This window comes from Takifugu flavidus, chromosome 17 (genome assembly GCF_003711565.1).
Source record: "Takifugu flavidus isolate HTHZ2018 chromosome 17, ASM371156v2, whole genome shotgun sequence".
NCBI lineage: Eukaryota > Metazoa > Chordata > Actinopteri > Tetraodontiformes > Tetraodontidae > Takifugu > Takifugu flavidus.
Window position 1 is genome coordinate 291,485 of NC_079536.1, and position 23,790 is coordinate 315,274.

The window sequence follows — 23,790 nt, forward strand, 5'->3', positions numbered from 1 at the left end:
GACGCAGAAAGGGGCACTTTCGATGTCGTCAAAGACGGACGGGTGGGTCTGTGTGTCTTATGTCGGAAAGTTGAATAAAACCACCGATGCCGGATAATTCCTTTCAAAATAAAACCTATAGTTAAGGGGAGAACAAAAGGGCGCTTGATATTTTATAAGTCCTACGCAATTTTAGCTTTGTTTTTTATATCAATGACTGGTCTTCCTCTATGGTTATTTTCGGTGGCCGTGATCATGCGCGTCCTCAATATTACTTTCGAGCTCTTTTTACGTCCTGACTCCGTCAGCGGAAACTGGGATGCCTTTATTTTGACAACCGGAAATGCTGTGCGTGTCTGTCTCGAACAACTTCCCGACCCATCAGAGCTCTCCTGCGGTCTCAATCGCACTCGTGTTCCCTAAAACTGGTTATTAAAAGTTGCTGCGGGTGTCGTGGAGCCGCGGCCGCAGCACCTGGAGGTACGTGTGTCCGTCTGTGGCGTGTTTCACCCGCCGGCTGTCCCGCAGGAGCCGCGGGCTGGTGCCGGACCCACTTTGTCGCTACGCACGCTGTCGAGCTGCAGATGGGGGCGAAGCGTCTCTGAATGAACCTGCTTTGGGCCGAGTCTCTGGATCACTGTGGTAGGGCTTTAATATCGGGGTCCGGGCTTGGGGCCGACTGAACGGCGACCAAATGGAAAGATTGACGGAGCTGTGGCTGCAGAGCTGAAACCGTCGCGGTGTGTCTGGCCGCCTGTGGCCGGGTAGGTGTCCGCCGCCCCCCCCCCGCTCCTGTGGATCCTCGCTGATGGCGAGTCCTTTGTCATGGATGCACATCCAGAAACTCCTTTGTGTTGGGTTTCTGGGTTGGCTGGGTTAGCCCTAACCCCGCCTGCGGTCTGGTGGAACCTGGCGGTGTGGTTTATGGGTGTGGAACTCAGATCCGGGGTGCAGGTCTGGGGTGCTGGTCTGGGGTGCAGGTCTGGGGGGCAGATCTGGGGTGCTGGTCCGGGGGCAGATCTGGGGTGCTGGTCCGGGGGCAGATCTGGGGTGCAGGTCTGGGGTGCAGGTCTGGGGTGCTGGTCTGGGGTGCTGGTCTGGGGGGCAGATCTGGGGTGCTGGTCTGGGGGGCTGGTCCGGGGTGCTGGTCTGGGGGGCAGATCTGGGGTGCTGGTCTGGGGTGCTGGTCCGGGGGGCAGATCTGGGGGACAGATCTGGGGGGCTGGTCTGGGGTGCTGGTCTGGGGGGCAGATCTGGGGTGCTGGTCCGGGGGGCAGATCTGGGGTGCTGGTCTGGGGAGCAGATCTGGCGGGGCAGATCTGGCGGGGCAGATCTGGCGGGGCAGATCTGGGGGGCAGATCTCAGCAGCACATGCTGATGCTGCCTGGACACATGTCGTGGCCACTGAAGCGGGGGGGACAAAAGAGTGCAGATATCTGCAGCATCTCTGCTCCAGCCTCTTTCATTAACAACCCTGATTCCAACTCACACCCTTTGATCATCTCTCCGTCTGCTATCAGTTAGTTAATGTTAGTTCTGTTTGACCATTTATCAAAAAAATGTTAATCTTTTTAAGATCAGGGGAAAAGCTAGACCATAATTAAGCTAACATTAAAGGAACGACTTTTTTTGTTTCACTTTTCCAAACACGATCTATTTTTGGGGAAATTTCTCATTTTCCGTCCTCCCAGATGAGTAAGATTCTTCCACGGGTTTGTGAAAACAGTTTAGAATATTGATTATTTGAAGTTCTGATATAATGGGAGTATAACTGACTCCCACAGTTCGTGGCTTTGTTTTATATTTGGAGTCCAGGATTGTGCACGTGTGACTCTGTGGATCGTGTTCGTCTCCCCTGAAATAGCCGCTGCCGTGCATCCACATCCTGGACGTGCAGGAAATAATGGCAGGTGCCTTTGGTGTGTGTGTGTGTGTGTGTGTGGGGGGGGGGGGGCATCGTTATGTAAAAGAATATGTACACACGGTGACGCTCGCCCGACAGATATGCACCCAGAATAGACCCACAGTGGCGTCTGGAGCCGAGCGGAGGCGCACGTGTGTCGAGCTGCGTGTTCATGAGAAGCCTAAAATACAAGCGGAGCGTGTTCCAGCGTGCCGGAGTGTGTCCGGGTGTGACCACAGCACTGGGGGGGTCGGGAATCATGGCTGCCTCCTCGGGAGGCGGCGGAGCTGCAGCTTCCTGCTGGACGCTCGTTTCATGCTGCATTTCTAAAACAACAGATTCTCTTTGGAACGTTGTGACTTCCCAAAGGCGTGAGGGTGCCACACCGTCGCGTCCGACCCTTTAAATGATCCCCCTTTATTTTTGGACTCAGTCTCAGAGGGAATGTAAGCCCCTGGGGGTCGTTAGATAGCTTACATGAATCAGCATGTGGGCTCATGTTGTCATCACCTGTAGCTGCGCAGGGGGGGGTCAGGTGACCTGGCCGGGCCGTGGCGGGGGCCGTGTTAGCGTAGACTGGCCGCTGTGGCTTTGTTGAGCAGAGGTTCTGGAGCCGAATCCCCAACAGAGTTGCGTGTTTGGATGTGAGGAGCGTTTCCGGCCCCTTCCTGTTCAGTGCACGGAACCTTCTGGTACCTGCTCACCCCCTAAAAACATGGTTCATCTCTGGTTATTGCTGTCATGTGAAACTGCTTTTAATGTCAAAGCACGACTGCGTTAGCGGCAGGCTGGGTTTCGTATCGCTACAGGTTCACGTCTGTGCATCTCAACTCTTCTTCTGTGCTTCTGTAGGTCTGCTGCCTCCTGCTGAAGCAGGTGTAACACCACGTTGACACCATGTCGTGGGGAGAAAAGCTTTATGTGTGATATCTACAGATGACCTGTCTGTCTCTTTCAGCCCAGAAGCTCACCTTGGTCCATCATGAGGAAACCTTCAGTTTTGGCTTTGTGAAAAGCGAAGGTCAGGGTTCACGTGCATGTTCTGGCATCATGGCTGATGGAGAGGGGTTACACCTCGCCCCAGGCCAGATCTACATCGAAGTGGAGTATGACTACGAGTACAAGTCTAAAGACAAGGTGGTGACTATTCGCCAAGGAGAGTGCTACATGTTGGTGAAGAAGACCAATGAAGATTGGTGGCAGGTGAGAAAGGAAGCGGGCACAAAGGCTTTTTATGTGCCGGCCCAGTATGTGAGAGAGGTGCGCCGGGCCCTCATGCCCCCACCAAAGCCCGGTGTGAAGGCCAAGCCCACTGTTCTGGACATATGCCGGGCATCAGATGAAAACCTCAACAGACCACAACCCGAAATGTCAAGCTTCGGGCGTCCCTCACCATCTTCCACCCCGTCACCGTCCTCTGACCGCAACACCCCCCCAGCTCTGCCCAAAGACCCAAATCAAAATATAGGAAGCCCCCAACACTGCAAGGTGGTGGCTGAACTGGTGCTGCTGCACAACAACAACAACAACCAGCTCCACAGCGTCGGCGCGTCACAGCCGAGCACCCGGACGGACTCCCCTCCATTTAGAATGGGAGACGGCCACAGCAGAAGCACGCAGGTGGATCACACCTCCCCCCCAAGGGAACTACCTGGGGAGGGGCTCAGTAAGAGCCACAATGACTCCGAGTCTGGCGATGAGTTAAGCAGCAGCTCCACAGAGCAGGTGAGTGACAACCAGTGTGTGTTGCGCATCGCAAGCGTGTGCTCATACTAGCCAAAAAGTCTGCACTGAGATCTTAAATCTGGTCTGGGGCCTCACGGTTGGCTGAGTGCTCTCTTGGTTTCAGTGCTGCTCTATAAAGATATTAGATCCCAACCGAGGAGGGACTTGGTATCAATCAGGGTTTCTCCAGGAATCCAAATGCACGGACTCCTCAGACACACACAATGATTGTTTTGCCCTCCAGTTCCTGCATAGTTGTCCTCCTTAGACAGGGAGGACGGCTGTAGGAACTCAGGACTCTGCTGCTGAGGGGGCTCAAAGCAGAGAAAGGTTTTCCAGACAGCGGGGGTCCTCGCTGGCCTGTGCGAGCTGTTTTGGGGCTGGTTGTGTCCAGGCAGAGTCAGCTTATTTAAAAGCTCTGGTCCCTGCTTGTGTTCTTTGTTCTGCAGCCTTCTCCACCACGGAGCGAACAAAGAGAGATGGGTGTGAATAGAAACTAGGTCATATCTGTGAAGGCTCCATCTGGTGCCCCCAGTCGGCCCCGCCGTTCAGAAGGGAACCCAAACTGAGGCTGGATAAGTGGTGGGCAGGTTTTCCTTCAAACAGGCCATTTTGTGTGTTACTGCCGACGACGTCCACTAAACTTTTAGAATGAATTTCACAGTTGTCACATGACCCAGGCCAAAGAAATGCCCTTAATTTACATCTGCACGAGCCTCTTTTATCCGCCTCTGGTTGTGCGGGAGGGGGTGGATAAAAGAGTCAGGACAGGATAGAGGCCCAGCAGGCATCCAGGCAGGTGCTGTGGTGCTGTTGTTGCTTGGCCTGATGCTGCTGAGTGACTGAAGCTGTGCAAGAAAAAGTGCCACTTGTCCTGCTTTCTGTCCTCCGCTGGACAAAAACAACCCTAGCCCCTAACCCTAACCCCAACCCTAACCCCTAACCCCTAACCCCAACCCTAACCCTAACCCCTAACCCCAACCCTAACCCTAACCCCAACCCTAACCCTAACCCCTAACCCTAACCCCAACCCTAGCCCCTGACCCTAACCCCTAACCCTAGCTCCTAACCCTAACCCCAACCCTAACCCCTAACACCTAACCCTTGCCCCTAACCCCTAACCTCTAACCCCTAACCCCTAACCCCAACCCTAGCTCCTAACCCTAACCCCAACCCTAACCCCTAGCCCCTAACCCTAGCTCCTAACCCTAACCCCAACCCTAACCCCTAACCCTAATACCTAACCCTTGCCCCTAACCCTAACCCTAATACCTAACCCCTAACCCTAACCCCAACCCTTGCCCCTAACCCTAACCCCAACCCTAACCTCTAACCCTTGCCCCTAACCCTAACCCCAACCCTAACCCTAATACCTAACCCTAACCCCAACCCTTGCCCCTGACCCTAACCCCTAACCTAGCTCCTAACCCTAACCCTAACCCCACCCTAACCCCTAACACCTAACCCTTGCCCCTAACCCCTAACCTCTAACCCCTAACCCCAACCCTAACCCCCAACCCCAACCCTAACCCCTAACCCTAACCCCCAACCCCAACCCCAACCCTAACCCCTAACCCTAGCTCCTAACCCTAACCCCACCCTAACCCCTAACCCTAATACCTAACCCTTGCCCCTAACCCTAACCCTAATACCTAACCCCTAACCCTAACCCCAACCCTTGCCCCTAACCCTAACCCCAACCCTAACCTCTAACCCTTGCCCCTAACCCTAACCCCAACCCTAACCTCTAACCCTAACCCTAACCCTTGCCCCTAACCCTAACCCCTAACCATAGCCCCTAGCCCCTAACCCCTAACCGGAGCAGAGGCTGCAGGGCCAGCTGACCCCGGAGCAGCATGGCCCTCAATGACGCTGCAGCTCCCGGCCGTCACGACGGCTCGATGAGATTTGTGACCACACACCCAGAAATGGGTTTGAACTTCAGTAAGAAATGTGCAAAAGCCCATTTGATTCTTGTTCGGACCGTTTTTTAGGATTTTCATATCACGTGATAAATAACAAATGTGTCAATTACTAATCTTATAATCTTGTACTAATATTTTTTTTTAAATGATCATCTTGAAATCAGGGACTACAGTGAACCTGTTCAGATACAGTTAGATAACCAGAGCACAAACGTCTCTAGCTAATGGCTAACGCTGCCTGGTCGAGCCTCCAGAAGTCTTTATTTATTAACAGGCTGGATTATAGTTCCTATGTTACTATGTCAGAGGGATGTGGACCAGCTGGTTGGACCAGGAGGTGTGTGTGTCCAATCATTCAGATTGGTCGAAATTAGAGTCCAGCCGAAAGTCAACTGGACTGTTGGAATAAGCCGGAAGATGTTTTACGTCTCATTCCAGAAGTTCTTTCAGTTCCTCTAAACTCTCTGCCAGACCTTGATGGAATCCTGGGTTAGGGTTAGTGTTAGTGTCAGTCTACCCGCTGATTAACCAAGTAGCTGGTTAGGGTTAGGGTTAGTGTCAGTCTACCCGCTGATTAACCAAGTAGCTGGTTAGGGTTAGTGTCAGTCTACCCGCTGATTAACCAAGTAGCTGGTTAGGGTTAGTGTCAGTCTACCCGCTGATTAACCAAGTAGCTGGTTAGGGTTAGGGTTAGGGTTAGTGTCGGTCTACCCGCTCATTAACCAAGTAGCTGGTTAGGGTTAGGGTTAGAGCGTGAGGAGAAGACCGACGCTTGACCAACCATGAGCTCACATTTCCTTTTTAAAATAAGCTTCCAAAAAAGAGGAACTTCATTCCTAAAGGGAAAAGCAAAGTTGACAAGTGGACTGAATGTGAGTGTGAGTGTTCACAGTGTGGTCGGAATGTCAGGAATGCACTGGAAAACAAGCAGGGGCCTCCTTTTCAGCTGGTCCAGGACCAAGACTCAAAGTGCAGATTACAGGGCACGTGGACCATGAGACGGCTCCACTCTGCTGCTGTGGTCCAAAAGCTACTGCTATGGTTCTGAATGGGCCGTGCTAGAACCAGCAGCTCTGCCTTCCATTAGGGTTTTATTGTGGTGTTGGGATGCTTCAAACAGAACCATTAGTCTAAAGCCAGGAGGACGGCACTGCCAGGATTCAGTGATTAGGAATCGGAGATGATCTCATCCACAGTCCTTCCTTTTATATTTCAGTATTTCATGTGTGCAGACATAAATACTTATAGTCATAATGCATAAATAGTCCTAAAAGTGGATTTGAAGGCGCCACTACACCCTGATTTTAACAATCATAAATCCAGACAGGGTCTCAGTTGTCCAGCTCATAGTTCTCGAGGTCCAGAAAGTCAGGTGGACTGTGGTGGGATTATATAGCCTCTTGGCTCCCATCAGCACCCATGTGGAGGACAGTCCGGTGCACCCGTGTGGAGGACAGTCCCGGTGCACCCGTGTGGAGGACAGTCCCGTGCACCCGTGTGGAGGGCAGTCCCGGTGCACCCGTGTGGAGGACAGTCCCGTGCACCCGTGTGGAGGGCAGTCCCGGTGCAGCCGTGTGGAGGACAGTCCCGGTGCAGCCGTGTGGAGGTCAGTCCCGTGCACCCGTGTGGAGGTCAGTCCCGGTGCACCCGTGTGGAGGACAGTCCCGGTGCACCCGTGTGGAGGTCAGTCCCGGTGCACCCGTGTGGAGGACAGTCCCGGTGCACCCGTGCGGAGGACAGTCCCGGTGCACCCGTGCGGAGGACAGTCCCGTGCACCCGTGTGGAGGACAGTCCCGGTGCACCCGTGTGGAGGACAGTCCCGTGCACCCGTGTGGAGGACAGTCCCGGTGCACCCGTGTGGAGGACAGTCCCGTGCACCCGTGTGGAGGGCAGTCCCGGTGCAGCCGTGTGGAGGACAGTCCCGGTGCAGCCGTGTGGAGGTCAGTCCCGTGCACCCGTGTGGAGGTCAGTCCCGGTGCACCCGTGTGGAGGACAGTCCCGGTGCACCCGTGTGGAGGTCAGTCCCGGTGCACCCGTGTGGAGGACAGTCCCGGTGCACCCGTGCGGAGGACAGTCCCGTGCACCCGTGCGGAGGACAGTCCCGTGCACCGTGTGGAGGACAGTCCCGTGCACCCACTAATATCCCTGATATTATACGATGGAGTGCCAAGAGCCCCACGTCATCGGAGCCCCAATGGAGCCTCCATTGGGGCCCTTTGCAGCTCTTAGCATGGTTAACATCTCAACACCTGATGAACATGGCTTCACTTCTGGCCAGCGATCTGCCTCAAGCTTCTCACTGCTCTTCCTGAATAAGGGACCATTGTCCTTCAGGTCCGGGGAAACCGCTGAGTCCCGTCACCGACTGGCTCTCCTGTGTTGACCCATGGTTTCTGCCAGGAGCTTCTGTCAGTGAACCAGCAGCAGGTCCAAAGCAGCAACCATCTACCCACGATGTCTGGGGCTGGCTGGACTGTGAGGGGAGGCCACAGAGACGGGCTCCCTGCGGGTTTACTCCAGATAGCACATGGATGGTTTTAAGCATTATCTTTCAGCATGACCTCTCTGGATAGGGTTAGGTGTTTGGAACCATCTGCGTGTCTTCTACCAACCTACTATCTGAGCCGTGTTGGCGAACCTTAACGTGGTTTCACTGTAAAACCCACGGACGAATTCCCAGGTGACGTATGGAGCTTTTAGAAAATGCAGCGTTAAAAACATTTACATGAAATGAGTCAAAACCAAATAATCGCACAAGTTTCTCCGCACAAGCTGCAGAGCGCCTCGTGGAGGCGAGCGTAGGCGTGTGTTCCTCTAGAAAAGGGACCTTCACGGTGACACCAGTGCCGTTTTCACTCCGTTTCTACGTGAATCCAAACGGCGTCAGACTTGATGTGTGTGCTGTCGTTAATCTTCAGTGGATGAGGTTTCTTACACTGCAGATATTAAAAAATCAGAGGTTTTGCTTCTTTAACCCTATTTAACCCTATTTAACGGAACAACAGATCAGCATCCCGGCAGTGGTGACCTGCTAACCTTATGATGCTACATGTCCTAGCTTGTTTCAGAGCTAATGCTTCTCCATGGCAGCACGGGGCAAAGGAATCTCTGCAAATATCAAATATCACTTTCTACTAAAACACACTGAATCACATGATGGATCCACTGGATCTAGTCGGTCTTTCTAGGAAACTGTGGGGGTAGTTGTCTCTTCTGCTTTGATGTTCAGAAATTCTTCATTCAGTGGTTCTTATTTCAGAATTCTGTTAAACAACATCAGCAGTCGGCTTTGCTTCCTTCTAGTGTTGCTTATGAAAGGCTGCTGTCTGGGGCATTATTGTTCGCTCTTTGGGGCATTATTGTTGCCCTTTGGGGCTGTGGTGATGTCACTGCCATGGACACACAGTCGAGCCTGGATTAGTGGAACCATCAGAATCGGACCAGAGTGGCGTAATCATGTAAAAAGTGCCGTGAGCCTCAGTGGATCAGCGGGGGGGGGCTGACGGGGGGGGCTGACAGGGGGGGGGGCTGACAGGGGGGCTTAAAGGTAGCGCCCTCTGAGCGAACCACCCCCACCCTCCTCACACACATCCAGCCTTGCAATCTTCTTACATATCTGGATTAAAAGGTTGTGCTCGGCCCAGCGCTGTGTTAAGCCCCCCCACACACACACACACATACACACACACACACACACACACACTCCTGTGCACCCCTCCCAGTCAACGGGGTGCAAACAGAACATGGCAGAACATCTAGCAGCTGTCTGGATCACTTCCTCAGAACAGTGGCAGAAGTTGGCTGCTGCTGATGCACAACTTCACACTCCTTTAGGCAAACCTGGGGTCCGACCCGTCTGGGGGTCCAGACCCGTCTGGGGGTCAGACCCGTCTGGGGGTCCGCCCCGTCTGGGGGTCCGGACCCGTCTGGGGGTCCAGACCCGTCTGGGGGTCAGACCCAAACTGGTGCACATCCGGTCAGGACGGCGTCAGGTGCCAGTCTAAGAAAGAAACAGCGACATTCTCTCTAATGTGGCACCGACCCACGGACCCAAGGAGGGTCGGTGGGCCGGGGAGGGGGAGAGGGGAGGGTAGTGGACCAACTGGGCTCATGTGTGTGCAGATCAGCCCACCAGCCTGAAGCCTCCTGGTGCTCGGGCTCGTCGGTGACGGATTCTCCCCTCGTTTCTTGAGCCTGTCACCCTAACCCTCTAACCCTCTAACCCTAACCCTCTAACCCTGACCCTCTAACCCTCTAACCCTAACCCTCTAACCCTGACCTCTAACCCTCTAACCTCTAACCCTAACCCTAACCCTGACCCTCTAACCCTCTAACCCTAACCCTCTAACCCTGACCCTCTAACCCTGACCCTCTAACCCTCTAACCCTCTAACCCTAACCCTCTAACCCTCTAACCCCCTAACCCTCTAACCCTCTAACCCTAACCCTCTAACCCTGACCCTCTAACCCTCTAACCCTCTAACCCTAACCTCTAACCCTAACCCCCTAACCCTCTAACCCTCTAACCCTAACCCTCTAACCCTGACCCTCTAACCCTAACCCTCTAACCCTGACCCTCTAACCCTAACCCTCTAACCCTCTAACCCTCTAACCCTAACTCTCTAACCCTAACCCTGTCCCTGTCCCTGACCCTAACCCTCTAACCCTCTAACCCTCTAACCCTGACCCTCTAACCCTCTAACCCTAACCCTCTAACCCTCTAACCCTGACCCTCTAACCCTGACCCTCTAACCCTAACCCTCTAACCCTCTAACCCTCTAACCCTAACCCTCTAACCCTAACCCTGTCCCTGTCCCTGACCCTAACCCTCTAACCCTAACCCTGACCCTAATCCTGACCCTGTCGGGCAGCGTTCACTGATGCGGACATCTCCAACCCCCAGGTATTGGTGGGGAGATGATGCTCCAGACGTGGCCGTGATCCTCTCTCCACCTCCTGCTCCACATCAGTCCAGCTTTTTTTGTTTTAAGCAACTATTGTTTTTAACTGTAACAACATGGTTATTACCCGAGTGAGTCCTGTTAACATGTAGGTCTGATCTGTAGTTCTCAGGCTGTTCCAGCCTCTCTATAGAGGGGTTAACCAGTGCCGCGCTCTGAACTAGGCATTATTATGGGTTGGTTCTTTCAAATCAACCAATGGATTGTTAATGACAGTGAGGGTTACCTAACCCACACTTTCTTATCTGGGTCGTATTTCATGACCTGCTGGTATCTCAAACACACGTTTATTACTCATGTGCGGGGTTGCCCTGGCAACAACACTCATTTTGGACAGTGTGTTCCAATATTATTGGAAAGGGGGGGTTGATGTACAGCCCCCCCACTGAGCCTTAACAGCCTATTGTGGCTGCAGCCACACTCACCTGGAATCACCTGGAATGACCTGGAATGACCTGGAATCTGAGAGTCAATAATAATGATGCAGATTGATGAGGGACATCTTATTCATTAGTAACTCGTTAACTCACCGCGTCTGATCAACCATTCAGGACTTGATCAAGTGTTGTCTGCACCAGGACTTGAACCAAGCACCCTCGTAACCACTCAGAAGAACAAACACTTGTCTTCATCTGCGTTTTGCTACGTTAGCTCAAACACAGGACGAGATGATGGCGCCAATCTTTGAGCGGTGAGCGTTTCGCTCACACGTGCTGAACCCAACCTCCGGAGGCTCCTCGCAGTCCTTCATAAAGGGGTTAGGGTTAGAGTGGGTCGCTTGTTAGGATTTTCTGGATTGTGTTGAACCTTTGACCTGCTCTCCCAGGTCAGGTGAGAAATGCCAGAAACTGCTGTTATATTCCAATAAATGGAGTATTAAATGAAATAAAAGATGGCAAATTGACTGTGTGTAAAGCAGATTTAACCCATGGAGGGTTCCGTGGTCACCTCTGGCCTACCCTGGGATGCTGTGGGTCAGAGGTCACCCTTTAGTGCAGCCAGCCATCAGGAGCTCCAGGGTGTCACCTTCTTCACGTTCAGGTGGCTCCACCAATGAGCGCTCCTGTTTGGAAGCAGGACTCTAAATAGATCTCTTAAGATCCTTTAATCAGCCACTGACACAGTCGGGAAGCTGCCACCACCTGCTTCATATCTGCTCAGGACTCCTCTTACGGTCTCCTTCGCTTCATGCTCACGGCTGAATTCAGACTTTTCGGACCATGTTTTCGTACGTGAGGAGCCCGCACTACATCGTAAGTAGCTCTCTGATCAAAGCAAAGAGGTCTAGACGTTAGTCTGTTGGGTCTTACTGGGTCTTACTGGGTCCTACTGGATCCTACTGGATCCTACTGGGTCTGTGTCTGCTGGCTGGCCCATGTCCTGTGGAGCCACGTGCTTCCTATGGATCCTGTTCCTCAGTGAGGGGCCCGGTCTGTGACGGGAATGTTCTGCTCACAGCCTGTTCTGGTTGTGCTGCTGGTGTTACTGGGATGGCAGGAAGGACATTACACCCCTCTAACCCATGTGACCAGATGAGCTGTGGCCTCAGCAGGTCAGCTACTTCCTGTATTATTTCATGTTCCTCTGGCCCTCAGCAGGAGACACGTTGAACCCTGCTGCTGCTCAGCGGCTCCTGTAGGATTATTGTTCCAGGCGTCGCCGTTCTAAAAGCTCCTTTCCTGTTCTAACCGGTAACGTGGAATTCTGATACTGACCAAATTTAAAAACATGGCAGACTGTTAAAAGCTGTGTGTGGCATGCTGCAATGTTAGCAACTAGCTTAGCAATGGTGAGCTGTCACGCAGGAGCAAATACGTTCGATTCTCCGTTTTCCTGTTATTATAAATCCTTTCTGCTGCTTGAACGTGGTCACCTGCAGGGTTGGGGAGGAAGACGTCTTCCCCTCAGTTCTGCGTGGGAGTTCAGGGGTCAAAGGTTAAGTTGCAAAGAATTTTAATGGACCTGAATGGCTGTTTACACCAATACTGAGTCAATAATGGGCACAAAGCTGTGCGCACAGGCTAATAACTGCTTTGATATTTTTGGAATTACCTGCATTTCTGCATAAACTGCTCCTAAAATGGGATCTAATCTAATCTGTCACAACAAACACAAACTAATAGCAACTGATTATATGTTTCCATGCTTTTATTCAACACATCCACAAACCTGGGGCAGCTCCGAGGCTAACGTCTCTGGGAACTGTCAAGAACCAGCCAAACTGGGGTCGAGTGTTAGCTAAAGCTAGCCCGCCGCATCAAAACACACTAGATTTAAGTTTGCTTTTGCCTGATGTGAACCATGTCCAGCACTAAAGAGCTCTCTACTCTTTATTAGCTCATAGCTGCTTTTGTTCCTCAACACCTGTGATGTTTTTTACTGTAGGATATTTGAATATTGGAGCTGTGCATTAGCTGATGGGTCTGACTGGTTCAGGCTGCCGTTAGCATTCAGCTGGGGGTGTTGCTTGTTCCACACGAGTGGACCCCCACCAGGGTGGAAATGTAGGCTAATCTGGTCATGTGGCTGCAGCCAATATGATGAGCATCACACCTCCTGGAGAAGGGCGGGGGGAGCACTTTCCTGATTGGCTGTGCGTCGCCATGGTTACAGATGCAACCCCAGTCATACGGATGGCTGCTGTTGCTTTTATGTCAATAATTCCAGCTAGAAAGAAAGAGTCTTTAACACAAGCAGCAATATGGTGAAATATACTCGGTGATAGAGGAAGCTGTGGTCCTTTCCACTTCCTGTTGTGTTGGAGGAGTTTGTCTTTGTGAAACGGCTCCAGAGCCCGTTCCTTCATCACGGTTCGCGCTTGTGTTCAGAAACGGGATTAAAAGTGCATCGCCATGCGTGGAATGTCCATGTTCAGAGGTTACAGGAGAACCAGTGAGGATGATGACGTGTTTGTGAGCAACTCTGGACACCAGGTGACACCATATTCTCGCTACTGTTGATGAGCACCATATGACGTATAGCAAGGCACCACTTCATGCTAGCAGTACCTAGAATGAGCAAATCTCATCCGATTGAGCCCAGACCACGGATACGGGGGTGAACAGCCAATAATAATCATCTTTGACAGTTTCCTGGTCTGAAAAGGTGACGGTGATCCTGTCTGGCTGCACAGGTGCTTCAGCGCCGCTCCCCTTTCATACTGGCGAGGGAGGACTTTAGCAGGTCCATTTGATCAGTTGAGATGTTCAATAGATAAACAGCTATATCTGTTATTTTTGTTTGTGTAGAAAAAAATGTTGGTCTAAGTTATATTTATTAATTGTTGTGTCTGTTCCTTCCTTATAATATATTTATAGTGGGACCTCTACTTACAAACGTCTCTACATGCGAATTTTTCAGGTTGCGAAGCGTCTCAACGGGAAAATATTTTCTCTTGTTACGAAGGAAATTTCAGGATACAAAAGGCAAAAATACTCTACCGCTGCTACTCGCAGCTCGCAGAGTTTAGCGATGCAAACATGCTAGTAGCTGCTCTGCCATTGGCTATCGCCTAGCACAGGGGTGGGCAAATCCAGTCCTCGAGGGCCGTATCCAAGCCAGACTTTCTGTCCTACAGGTAAATACTTTCACCTGGGGTTCCATTTACCTTGGTGAAAGTGGTTTCTCCCTGGTAGGAAGCAAAACCTGGCTGGATTCCAGCCTTCATGGATTGGACTTGCCCATCAGAGGAGGTCAAATCCATTCCTCGAGGGTTGAATTCGAGCTGGGATTTGTATCCTACCAGGCAGGAAATGCTTTCACCAAGGTAAATGAAACCCCAGGTGAAAGTGTTTACCTGTAGGACAGAAAGTCTGGCTTGGATACGACCCTCGATGCCCACCCCTGGCCTAGCATCTTCCTGTCATCCCATTGGCTAGGAGGGACATCAATCTGTACAAGTTTGTGTGTGTCCCAGCATCGCCTTCGTTTAACTTTTATTTATTGTGGGTGTTTGTTCGTTTGTCCATTAGATGGCAGTGTTACCACAAGTGTTAACGTTCGTTGCTAGTAATGACGGCTAATATAAGATTAGCCTGTAATAAAGTTCATTTTGCTCCTGGAGAAGCCTTGCACTGAATTCCTACATTTATTGTGCGGTGATCTAATTGTTACATGTATTTGTTAAATGTTTTGATGCGTTTTTATGATTTATAAAAAAAATATGTCCGAATTTTTGGGGGCTTGGAACGGATTAGGGCATTTACATGGAAAACGCGTCTCTACTTACGTAATTTTCAGGTTACGAAACAACTTCTGGAACGAATTAATTCCGCAAGTAGAGGTCCCATTGTATATGTGTGTGTGTGTGTGTGTGTGTGTATATATATGTTTACACACACACACATATACGCCTCACTAGAATTATGCTGAGCAACAATACAACACCATGGTCACCATGGTGACCACCACTGACCGTCTCCACCTCGGCTCTTCCCAGTCATCCCCCAGCGCTCACGGTCGTTCCCACTCGCCCGTTTACACCAACCTCCAGGAGCTGAAGGTCTGCCAGTCCAGCCTGCCACCGGTCCCTTCGGGTTCCCCTCTTCACATCCTCAACGACTGGGAGACGCACAAAGACCTGAGCGGCCGGCATTTCTATTACAACCGTGCCAGTGGAGAGCGCACGTGGAAGCCCCCACGAACCAGGGACACAAGTTCCAGCATCAGCAGCGTCCAAGGAGACGGCCTGGGCACGGCCGAGAGCGAGGTACAGGCTGGGGTGTGTGTGTGGGTGTGTGTGGGTGTGGGTGTGTGTGTCTGTGGGTGTGTGTGTCTGTGGGTGGGTGTGGGTGTGGTGTGGGTGTGTGTCTGTGGGTGTGTGTGTCTGTGTGTGTCTGTGGGTGTGTGTGTCTGTGGGTGTGTGTGGGTGTGGGTGTGGGGTGTGTGTGTGTGTGGGTGTGGGTGTGTGAGGTCTCTTCACATGAACGAAGCTCCACTCATGAACTAAAGCCAGCTAAAGCCTGAGCAGGAATCTGGGAATACGGTCATTCCGAGCTCTTCAGCATTTGCTCTCTTTGATCCAGGAACAAGTCAGTTCAGGTTAAATCAGGAAAGCTGCAGCTTAACTCCTGGAATGTTTGATGTGTGTGTCATTTGTTAGCACGTGTTTTAGCATCGGGGAGCGCAGCCCTAAAGCTCCGCCCTCTTCGGGAAGTGTGTGATCACTTCCTGGCTTGGTGAATTCTGTCCTGTACTTATGAGCTGTCCATCAACTCAAGTCCTTCTGTCCCGTCCAGGCGCTGTCCTCGGAGGACAACTGGCCCAGCACCTTCTCCAGTCAGTCCGACAGCCAGTACGGATCGCCCCCTAGAGGCTGGTCCGAGGAGCTGGACGAGCACGGCCACACACTTTATGTTTCTGACTACACGCAGGAGAAGGTGCGCTGAAGGGATGGACTCTGATCCTCAATAGCACGACGTCCTTGTAGCAAAGCTAACCCAACGAGTGCGGCGTTCCGTGCAGCCGTCTGCAGATGTGTGGGAGGAGCCTACACAGATGCACATTAGCAGTTAGCACTAGCATCCAGGAATTCACACCTGCAGCGTCTAACATTAACTTTGGCTTTTTTCAGTCTGCGTCTGTTGTAAAGAAACAAAGGACGTTTACATGCATTCACATTTAGACTTTACACGTTTATCCAAAGTAGGAGACGCATGGATCATGGCGCGTGCCGTCAGAGCGTCAGGTCATGAGGGACCAGGACAGGACAGGTCCCAGGTTCCTGCAGGTTTTAATGTGGACTTCTGATGTGTGCAGTGGATCAAACATGTGGACGACCGAGGCCGGCCCTACTACTACAGTGCCGACGGATCCCGGTCCGAATGGGAGCTTCCAAAGGTAAAATTAAAGTCAGATTTTGGACTTCAAAACCTAAAGAGCAATAAAAGTAAAACCTATATAATACATATACCTATATAATCTTATTTAACTTAGACGCTAAATAATTTCATGCCACAGTTCAAAAAAACCTTAAAATCAGTGTGGTGTCCTTTCTGAGGGGTTAGGGATACTCCCTGAGGCCGGATACTCTCTGAGGCCGGATACTCTCAGGGGCCGGATACTCTCAGAGGCCGGATACTCCCTGAGGCCGGATACTCTCTGAGGCCGGATACTCTCAGGGGCCGGATACTCTCTGAGGCCGGATACTCTCTGAGGCCGGATACTCTCTGAGGCCGGATACTCTCTGAGGCCGGATACTCTCTGAGGCCGGATACTCTCTGAGGCCGGATACTCTCAGAGGCCGGATACTCTCTGAGGCCGGATACTCCCTGAGGCCGGATACTCCCTGAGGCCGGATACTCTCAGAGGCCGGATACTCTCAGAGGCCGGATACTCTCAGAGGCCGGATACTCTCAGAGGCCGGATACTCTCTGAGGCCGGATACTCTCTGAGGCCGGATACTCTCTGAGGCCGGATACTCTCAGAGGCCGGATACTCTCAGAGGCCGGATACTCTCAGAGGCCGGATACTCTCAGAGGCCGGATACTCTCAGAGGCCGGATACTCTCAGGGGCCGGATACTCTCAGGGGCCGGATACTCTCTGAGGCCGGATACTCTCTGAGGCCGGATACTCTCAGGGGCCGGATACTCCCTGAGGCCGGATACTCCCTGAGGCCGGATACTCCCTGAGGCCGGATACTCCCTGAGGCCGGATACTCCCTGAGGCCGGATACTCTCAGAGGCCGGATACTCTCAGAGGCCGGATACTCTCTGAGGCCGGATACTCTCTGAGGCAATTTTTGATGGCTGAACTGTTGTCGTTTCGCCAGTACATCTCGCCACACTCGGGAGAGGTTCCCAAGACTCGCAGTCTGGAAAGAAAGCAACAGGAGCCGGTGGTCCTGACCAAGTGGAGGCACAGCACCTACCTGCTGGACATCAATGACAAGGTTAGTGTGGAGACGTGCTTTCATGGCTGTTTCTACGCTTCTCACAGAGGAGAAGCTTCGTTCTGTCGGTTTCCAGCGATGAAAGGTGGTTCTGATCTGTCCAAACAGCTTGTGATTTTTACTGTTACAGCTGTGGTGACGTGCCAATAAAAGTCACTCCATCACATGATCAGCAGCAGCAGCAATCTTGTGATCCTGTAAATCTTCTCCTGCTGCTCCATTTTTCTTCTCTTCACTAACAAGCCTTTTAGCTGTTAGCTGTTAGCAAGTCATGCTGTTGTTGCTCTCGTTGGCAGGAGTGTGCTCCAGGGCCAAAGCAGAGCTCTCCCAACTCTGACTCCTGCCCTTCATCTCCTAAACATCCCTCCACAGTTAGTATCCTGACTCCCATCACGGTCTCATCTCATCACGGTCACAGTCCTGTCTTCTGCTGGTGAAATGGCGCCCCCTGTGGGTGATCATGAAGCGTCACATTTCCGACTATAGTCCAACACATGTTATCGGCTTCTATAGGCTTCTATAGGTTTCTATAGGCTTCTATAGGGCGACTGCTTGTGCTTCGGTATCGATAGAATCTAATCTTATACCGTGTTTTTCTCCTCAGCCATCAGAAAAATGTGGAGTCCTCAATGTCACAAAAATCACAGAGAATGGAAAAAAAGTTCGGTAAGATTAATTATCCCCAATTTTTTTAAACCATTGAAACTTCAATTTTAAGCGAAAATATTATGACAGAAACATATTAGATATCGGCATTTTTTTCCTTTAAAAATGTATTTCAAAACCAAATTGGTCATTTGTAAGTTTGTACCGACGGTGCTGCTCCTGGAGGTCGTGGTTCTGATCTGTCTATCATCTGTATCTATCGGATTAAATGTAATAAACGTATGAGCTTGACCTTGTGTGTCCGGAACAAGGTCAAGCTCATACGTGATGTGCTGAGAATATTTGAAATGATAAAATAGCTGCTCCTTCCGTAGAAACGCGGCTCTTAGACTCTGTCCTAAATGTGTTGTTTTTTCTGGCCTCCAGGAAGAATTGGACCTCGTCTTGGACGGTTCTGCAAGGTTCCTCTCTGCTCTTCGCCAAAGGTCAGAGCGGCAGCACCAGCTGGGTATGTACCCCCACAGTCGGACCACCTCGGCCCTCTTTCCTGATGAATGTGAGTGTGTCCTCCATCCCTCCCTTCCTTAATTCTGCATCCTTTTCTGTGCTGTTGCTCTCCTCCTGTCTTCACTCCTCCATTCTCCTTCTTCCTGGAAGTCTTATTATCGCAGTGGCCTCCTCCCTGAGCTGCTCCTCGCCCTCCTGAGCAGCTGGAAACAATCTGTGAAGCCTCGTCCCGCCGTGTCCTACGCCAGCTGTCCGGCTGCTCAGGCCGCTGCTGTATGTCCACTCTGCTGCTGCTGCTCGCCATCTTTCATTCGCCCTGCGTTTATTTGACCCACGGTCTGTTTGTGTGTGATCTCTCTGCCCTTAAAGGGCTTTTAAAACCCACTGATAGCATCAGAATATTAGCATCATTTAGCCTAGCATTTACACATTCACGCCGGCTTTAGGATATCGCTGTATCGGATTGGGCGATATTTTGCGTTTAGTGCACGATCGTACCGTGATAATCGTTCCCCAATCGGATCGGTGATGACTTGAAATGTATTTGCAGATGTTCCTGCTGCAGATGTTTACTCAGGAACATGGATGGTTCCAGCCCTCGTGGTCCAAACATGGTGACACGACGTGAAAACCCCCAAAACACGTTTAAACCTTTAAAAGATGGGATTGTTTTTGCTTGAAACCAAATAAAGCAAAGTAGAAATGCCTCATTTTTTAAAACGTGGAGTTTCTAGTCTGCGTTGGTGCTGCGAGCTGCGTCTCAGTGGGACGGAGGAAAGAGGCTTTGGAATCTGGAATCCATCAGATCCAAACATGACGGGGGTGGACAGCGTTGCCATAGAGACACTGAATCACGTTAAAGTGATTTAATTAGTGAGTTTAGCCGGTGTGCCCATCATTGTGTCTGATGGGCTGTTGTCCCTATGAACCTGGAGCTCCTATCTGGCCCGTCTTGAAGCCCTCTGAAGGAACGTTCTCTTTGGAGCCTCCACTCCTGGGTGGACCGGTGCCACCGTCCCACCGCCGTCTCATTAGTTCTTCATGAAGAACTCTTTCAGCACATCCTCAGAACTGATCTGTTAGCTGCTCTGAGTCGCCGTTGTTTCCCAAACTTACTGGAATTTTTAATGTCACAACTGTATTTTGATAGAAAATATTGGATGTGATTTGAGAGGCGGTGCTGATGTGGCCATGACTAGTAAGAGTGTGTGCAGCTGCGGATATGAAGAACCTGGATCCTGACCTACAGATGCATGAGCAGGCCCTCCCTCCCTGGAGCTGCTCTCCTGGCTTCTCCTTTCCTTCAACACTTTAGCTTGAAATCCGCTGGTTGTCCTGATGATGAGGTTTAGTTCAGCTCAGAATGTGATCAATCGCATCCATCATAGACGTTCCTGGTCACACGGCCTGCTGCTCCCAACACTCCCCTCTGAGCTGGAAACTTGCAAACGCATCTGTTTTCTCTCTTCCCAGAAGTTTGGCAGTAACCAGTCGAAGCCGGAGTTCACAGTGGACCTGCGAGGGGCTTCGGCGGACTGGGCTTCGAAGGACAAGTCCAGCAAGAAGCACGTCATCGAGGTGCCCGGCTCACGCGTCACTGTCTGCTCGATCTTTGGGAGTTTGGGAATTATAGAAATGGAAATGTCTCCTCAGCTGAAGACCCGTCAGGGGACAGAGCTGCTGATCCAGTCGGAGATCGACAGTGTCATCAGCGACTGGTACCGAGCCCTCACAGAAACCATCAACGTGCACGTGAGGACATTTTTTGAAGAGATATTTGTTCAGAGAACCGTCGAGAAAGAGAGAGACCCTGGATTTGCTCGTTCCGTCTCTCCAACAGAATAAATACAGGAAATGGCGGCACTTCCTGCTTCCTGTGTTAATCGCTCTTTTTACAGCTTTAGATCCAAATGTATCCGTGATGATGATGATGATGGTGATGATGATGGTGATGATGATGACGATAATGATGATGATGATGATGATGGTGGTGACGATGATGATGATGATGGCTATGACGATGATGATGACGATGATAATGATGATGACGATGGTGATGATGATGATGGTGGTGATGATGATGATGGCGATGACAATAATGATGACGATGATGATGACGATGACGATAATGATGATGATGACGATGATGATGACGATAATGATGATGATGATGATGGTGATGATGATGATGATGGTGATGATGATGATGATGACGATAATGATGATGACGACGATGATGATGATGATGATAATGATGACGATAATGATGGTGATGATGATGGTGATGACGATAATGATGATGACGACGATGATGATGATGATGATGATGACGATAATGATGACGATAATGATGGTGATGATGGTGATGACGATAATGATGATGACGACGACGATGATGATGATGGTGACGATGACGATAATGACGATGATGATGATGATGATGATGATGATGATGGTGACGATGATGATGACGACGATGATGATGATGGTGATGATGGTGATGACGATAATGATGATGACGACGATGATGATGATGACGATGATGATGATGGTGACGATGACGATGATGACGATAATGACGACGATGATGACGATGATGATGATGATGATGGTGACGATGATGATGACGACGATGATGATGATGGTGACGTCTCTCTCAGGCCTGGGAGTCTGATGAGGCCATTGAGGAAGACCTGCCGGAGTCTCCTGACAGACAGGACAAGGAGAAAGAGCAGCGGGATTCCAAAAAGAGCAGAGGTGAGCGAATATCTGGAGGAATCTCCTGTGGTCGGTGCTCATAAGATCTGGTGGAGAAACACGTGCACTTCCTGTGCATCTGCCACAGTGATGAAGCCCTCGCTGAGTTTGGACTCCTCCGACCAGAAGAAAACCAGGATGAAGTTAAAGAAGTTCTTGATTCGCCGGCCCACCTATCAGGCTGTTCGGGACAAGGGCTACATCAAAGGTGCCCCGGCGCCGCCGGCATGTTGCGCAACCTGCCTTCACGCTCCGTTCGTGGGCTGATGTGTTGATCTCCACAGACCAGGTGTTTGGCAGCAGTCTGACCAGTCTGTGCCAGCGGGAGAACAGCTCTGTGCCCAACTTCGTCCAAATGTGCATCGACCATGTAGAGAAGACAGGTATGATGTCGCTCAACCCTCTGGGCTCCAGTCCAGATCCCGGTCCACACACCTCCTTCACAGGTTCTCAGGATCTCCAGCCCATCACAAAATGACCACAGCAAAATGTGGACGCTCTTAAAAGCCTTTTCTCAAGGCCAAAATATCTGTAGGAGCCTCAGTAAAGCTTCAGTAGCTGGTTCTTCAGGAGGTTCAGTCGGGGAACATGTTGAATCTTTATCCTGAATTACTGGACCTACATGATCTGAGCTGAACTGGAACCGTAACCGAATGTTAGATGTGATCAGAACTGCTGCTGATGATTCTTCCCTCCTGTCCGACGCAGCTCTGAGTGTTGATGGTCTGTACAGAGTCAGCGGGAACCTGGCTGTGATCCAGAAGCTTCGCTTTGCTGTGAATCACGGTGAGACCGACCTCCAACATGCCGTGGTTCACACACACACACACTCACACTCATAACACACACACACACACACACTCATAACACACACACTTGTCCCCAGATGAGAAGCTGGACCTGAATGACAGTAAGTGGGAGGACATCCACGTGACCACAGGCGCTCTGAAGATGTTCTTCAGGGAGCTTCCAGAGCCGCTCTTCACCTATGGGTTCTTCAACGACTTTGTCGACGCCATCAGTGAGAAATCGTAACCTGCTTGTTGCCACACGGTGGCGCTCTTCTGTGTGGGAGTAACTCTCTGTCTCTACTCCAGAATGTTCTGACCACAAACAGAGAGTCAACACGGTCAAAGACCTGATCAGGAAGCTGCCCAAACCCAACCAGGACACCATGCAGACCCTCTTCAAACACCTGCGCAGGTAATCGTTTACGGGTTCTATCATGGTACTTTATAATGGTACTTTAACTCAGCCTCCATTTTTAGGGATTTATTGGAGGATCCAAGCGAAGATGATTGAAGCTTCATCCTTTTTAATGCCGTTTCTAGATGTTGAAGCAGAAATGTCAGAGCCCCATCATTAGCCATGTACACCTGTAGCCTGGTTAGCCATGTACACACCTGTAGCCTGGTTAGCCATGTACACCTGTAGCCTGGTTAGCCATGTACACCTGTAGCCTGGTTAGCCATGTACACCTGCAGCCAGGTTAGCCATGTACACCTGCAGCCTGGTTAGCCATGTACACCTGCAGCCTGGTTAGCCATGTACACCTGCAGCCTGGTTAATAATGCCTTAATGGTAATAATGCCTTAATAATGCCTTAATGGTAATAATGCCTTAATAATGCCTTAATAATTCCTTAATAATGCCTTAATAATGTTTTAATAATGCCTTAATAATGCCTTAATGGTAATGATGCCTTAATAATGCCTTAATGGTAATAATGCCTTAATAATGCCTTAATGGTAATAATGCCTTAATAATGCCTTAATAATGCCTTAATAACCTCATTTGCTCCACCTTTCATGTTGGCTTCACTGACACTTCACTACTTTGTTCTGTTGGGTTTTTAACTGTCTTTATTTTTATATAGTGTTTGTTCTTGTTGCCAGCTGATCTTGACCAGTTAGGAAGGTGCCTCTCATTGTGTTCTTATGAACAAGCAGCACTTATTATTCTCATTAGCATGTTTCTGCTAGCGATAGAATTACTTGTGCACTAAGTTAACGTGCACTAAAATGTTTCTGCCCGCTCATTCTCTCCACCTCTGCAGGGTGACCGAACACGGGGAAGCGAACCGAATGACCGCTCAGAGTGTGGCCATCGTCTTTGGACCCACGCTGCTGCGGCCCGAGACCGAGACGGGCAACATGGCGGTCCACATGGTGTACCAGAACCAGATCGTGGAGCTCGTCCTGCTGGAGCACCAGACCGTCTTTGGCAGGTAGAGGCGGCCGGTCTCTCTCCACCGTGGTCTTTGCTTCTGGGGCCGAGCAGACGCCTGGACCTCAGATATTCCAGAGTTGCACTTCAGCGAGAGGGAGCGCGGCGCCACCATGGCGACGCCACCATGGCGACGCCACCCTGGCGGTTGTGCACGTTGGCGCCCCTGGACCGTGAACCTGACAGGGAACTATTTTCTTCATCCTGGACTCGAACCTGTGGTGAAAACCGAACCAGTGTTATGGTGAAGAGGATGGCGCTTGATGAACTGAGCCCTCTTCCCCCCCCCCTACCCCCCCCCCCCCCCACACA

General features: G+C 51.0%; 1 protein-coding gene across 12 annotated transcripts; it reads left to right on the forward strand.

Moving 5' to 3' along the window:
* Positions 1–315: 315 nt before the first annotated feature.
* Positions 316–23,790, forward strand: arhgap12b (Rho GTPase activating protein 12b). 12 transcript variants are annotated; one of them, XM_057013237.1, is made up of 19 exons: positions 316–459; positions 2,841–3,607; positions 14,931–15,200; positions 15,730–15,870; positions 16,250–16,330; positions 17,263–17,382; positions 17,679–17,753; positions 17,987–18,048; positions 18,415–18,544; positions 18,646–18,768; positions 19,969–20,073; positions 20,149–20,247; positions 21,156–21,252; positions 21,341–21,460; positions 21,537–21,635; positions 21,961–22,038; positions 22,139–22,273; positions 22,350–22,455; positions 23,309–23,790. In XM_057013237.1, exons 2-19 carry the CDS (start codon positions 2,933–2,935, stop codon positions 23,481–23,483), a joined length of 2,691 nt encoding a protein of 896 aa, XP_056869217.1. In that variant the 5' UTR covers positions 316–459; positions 2,841–2,932; the 3' UTR covers positions 23,484–23,790. The 12 variants fall into 12 exon arrangements, with proteins under 12 accessions (XP_056869217.1, XP_056869219.1, XP_056869222.1 ...); XM_057013239.1 differs by having other exon boundaries at positions 344–459; positions 2,846–3,607; XM_057013231.1 differs by lacking the exon at positions 316–459 and adding an exon at positions 470–621.